Source organism: Fusarium verticillioides, chromosome 5 (genome assembly GCF_000149555.1).
Source record: "Fusarium verticillioides 7600 chromosome 5, whole genome shotgun sequence".
Lineage (NCBI taxonomy): Eukaryota > Fungi > Ascomycota > Sordariomycetes > Hypocreales > Nectriaceae > Fusarium > Fusarium verticillioides.
In genome coordinates this window covers 1,983,894-1,986,849 of record NC_031679.1, presented here as the reverse complement: position 1 = coordinate 1,986,849, position 2,956 = coordinate 1,983,894, and the positions used below count along the sequence as shown (strand labels likewise).

At 49.3% G+C, this 2,956-nt stretch overlaps 1 protein-coding gene across 1 annotated transcript; it reads right to left on the bottom strand.

Annotated features, from left to right (window-relative positions):
* Nucleotides 1–883: 883 nt before the first annotated feature.
* Nucleotides 884–2,754, bottom strand: FVEG_02769 (hypothetical protein). Its single transcript, XM_018890234.1, has 3 exons — nucleotides 2,191–2,754; nucleotides 1,798–2,138; nucleotides 884–1,745 (listed from the first exon to the last, which is right to left on the bottom strand). Exons 1-3 carry the CDS (start codon nucleotides 2,194–2,196, stop codon nucleotides 1,529–1,531), a joined length of 564 nt encoding a protein of 187 aa, XP_018746518.1. The 5' UTR covers nucleotides 2,197–2,754; the 3' UTR covers nucleotides 884–1,528.
* Nucleotides 2,755–2,956: the final 202 nt, after the last annotated feature.

Genomic DNA, 2,956 nt, shown 5'->3' with positions numbered 1-2,956 from the left:
CCCGTAGACACACAATAACCTCCCGTCAGATTGTATTAAACGTGCTGTTCTGTTGTTCGCTTTTGTGAACAAGGAGTCCTATCCGTTATCCAGCGAGCAGGCCTCAAGACTACGGTTCAGTACTCGAACACTGGTTGTTCGATAGGTGAATTCATTAATAGAGTGCACTGGATTTACTGGAAGGAACATTCACTTCCTCAATCCCTATATATTTGCGTTGATAGCGACTTACCTCACTGCAAACACTATCATTATAGCCGTGCAATTGTCCCACCACTCCTTAATCACCACCACCACAACGCTATCCCGGTGAGTATGTTCCCCTCTAAAGAGCCCAGTGTCCTGATGGATAGAAACTGAATATTCATACAGCTATGTGCCGAGGAGAGAACGTTCAATGCAAGGAGTGCTGCCGACTCAGCAGCCGAATCGTCCAGCTCTGCATCCGCGGTGAGCTGATGGCCACCTGTCCCGAAACCATCATCGAGGGTGTCAGTTTAGAAAAGGAAGTATGTCGCTTATGTAGGTATGGAAATATTAAAGGTAAAGTTGTGATACCACCTTCAGTGCTCGCACTCTCTAATGAATACGACAGGACCACTTGGAGGGCTTCCAAAGCGCAACCCATACCGCAGCCAGTCCATCGGCCTCGGCGCTTGAAGTATCATAGTGATTCTAGCTGCTGTTGAAGCGCAGTGAGAGAAGAGGCGACTTGCCTTCTTGACCAAGCTCTTTCGCCGACTTCCAGCGAATCAGCCAAACTCTCGATTCAACAACAGCCACTTCCATGCTAAGGAGACTGATCACCTGCATGGCTGAACGCGAATCGATAACCACTGGGCTCGACCATATACCACTGAGGAACAGGTCACGGGATAGCGTATTTGGTGGTACCCAGAAGAAAGCCTCATTCTGCAGCTATGAAGAAATGACGGACTGACTACACCACATCACTTGGGGCATTGAAACTACCATTAGTCAAAGGGATACCCCGAGCTCACTTCGAGTAACCAGCATCAGAGCACAAATATAGACCGTGTTGTCGGGGCTCTCGTCCCACTTCAATGCGTGCCATGTATCATTGAGCCCCAGCTAGATCTCTGGTCTTGCTAAGATGTGACGATCATGATATTGTCTATTTATAACCACTTCCCAACACCACAAGCGCAAAGGACGTAGCCCTCGTTGCCGATCCTCCTTACATCAGCCCCCAACACAAGGCAACGCGTATGAGGCGTCAGGCACATGTTGCTGTAATTAGCACCCACTGGCAGAGTAGGAGGTTGAGCAAACATCGACGCATGGGCATGTCCCGAGGAGAGGGTAGGCTATTACCTGAAGCGCCGGGAACGATGACTAGACTTTGGACCGAGCTCGAAGAGCCACCTGGTCTTTTAAACCAGACAGACATGAAGATGGAGATGGTGATGTCAAGGCGTTCGGCTATGCTTTGTTCCTGAAGCACGGGCAGTATGTATTGACTGAGTAGTTGGAACCATAAGAGAGTCTAGAGTTAGATCGCCAATACTCAAGAATATGCTAAAGAGATATGTGACAAGGGAGAGACGAGCATTGATGAGTATTTGTTGTGCCCTCCGCTGCATATCCCGTTGACTAAAGTTGAGCTGCGAGAAGGGAACTGAGTTTGACCAGCAAGCAATGAGATGCCTGGACCGTACTTTTGTCGCTCAAGCAAGCAGGCACATGAGGTACCGAGGACCTGGTATTCTGCAGCAACGCGTAGACTATTCATCTTGTCAAAATTGGATCCATATTCTGATGGTACCCTCAACACACCAATTGAGAACGTAGCTCGCCTTATACCAAAAAGTGGCTGGATAACTTGAGCTGACAAGCTGCAGTGACGACATGGGCCAGCCAAGCTGTAAAGCAGAGACAATGAGTTCCGGTGCGGGCGGCGTCAGAGCCGTGTGAGTGGTGAGACGAGACCACGTAATATGTAGATGGATATTGAGATCGAAGTCTCGAGATGGACAATGTCCAAGACATTTGCAAACACCAGGCTTGTAAGGTTTCATTGTCTCTGTAGAGGTACCGTGGACCCGGGAGCCATTGTACGGCCCTCTTCTCCGCTCAGTCCCGGCACGTAGGAAAATGCCCGACCTTTTTTTTTGTCGCTGTCACACAGATGATTAGCCATAGTAGGTTACTGTAGGATCGCAGACCGACCAGCATCTCGTCCTAGTGCTAAGGTAGTCAGCCTTTTGGAGGGGCAAAAGGTGCCAGCCAACCTGATGGATCCGGGGCTCCGAGGCCTGTCCCGTTGGTTCGGGCCCGATATTGACTTTATGATAACATAGCGCCTATTTCTGAGGCGAGAGGGAGCTCTTTTCTGGTAAACTTTACTACAGAGATGAGATCTTGAACGTTCTAAGCATGTTTTATTGCTGTTGTTGACGGGTTACAGTAAGTCCTGCAGGTCCCCGTTCCAGTGTGGTACTGGGTGTAGCGACTTTGGATAATATCCTGGGCCATCCCGCACGGCCACACGTAGAGGAGAGCACTCTTGCTAGTAGGTTGGTGTCGAGCTGAGCTGAACTGAACTAAACTGAGTGGATGGGCAGAAGCTGGCCCTGAGAATTGAGTCTTGAATTGTGTGCATAATAATAAGTTAACCACTAACATGGTCATCGCCCACGTTTATCACAACTGCTCGTTCGGGCCAGGGGAATAGGTACGGTACATATCGACTAACTTGTTTAATTATCAGGAGAGGATCTGATGGGTCTAGGTGGTCCCGGTGGTTTATCACTGGAATCACTCACGCATCATTGACGGATGGATATCCAGTTTACTGGAATAGGAGTCACAATCTGTAGCGGCTCATCATGATCGTACAGTAGTGTCGATCAGCTACGACGCACGTGGGGAGCATAGACTGCTGATCATTGTACGGGTAACGGGTTCGCCCACTGGATCATGAGTAATGTCGTTA

Bases quoted from the DNA above. Each gene is read 5' to 3' on its own strand.
- FVEG_02769 (XM_018890234.1), bottom strand. The intron at 1,746-1,797 runs GTGTGTTGAGGG...CAAGATGAATAG, and splicing joins GCGAGCTACGTTCTCAATTG to TCTACGCGTTGCTGCAGAAT.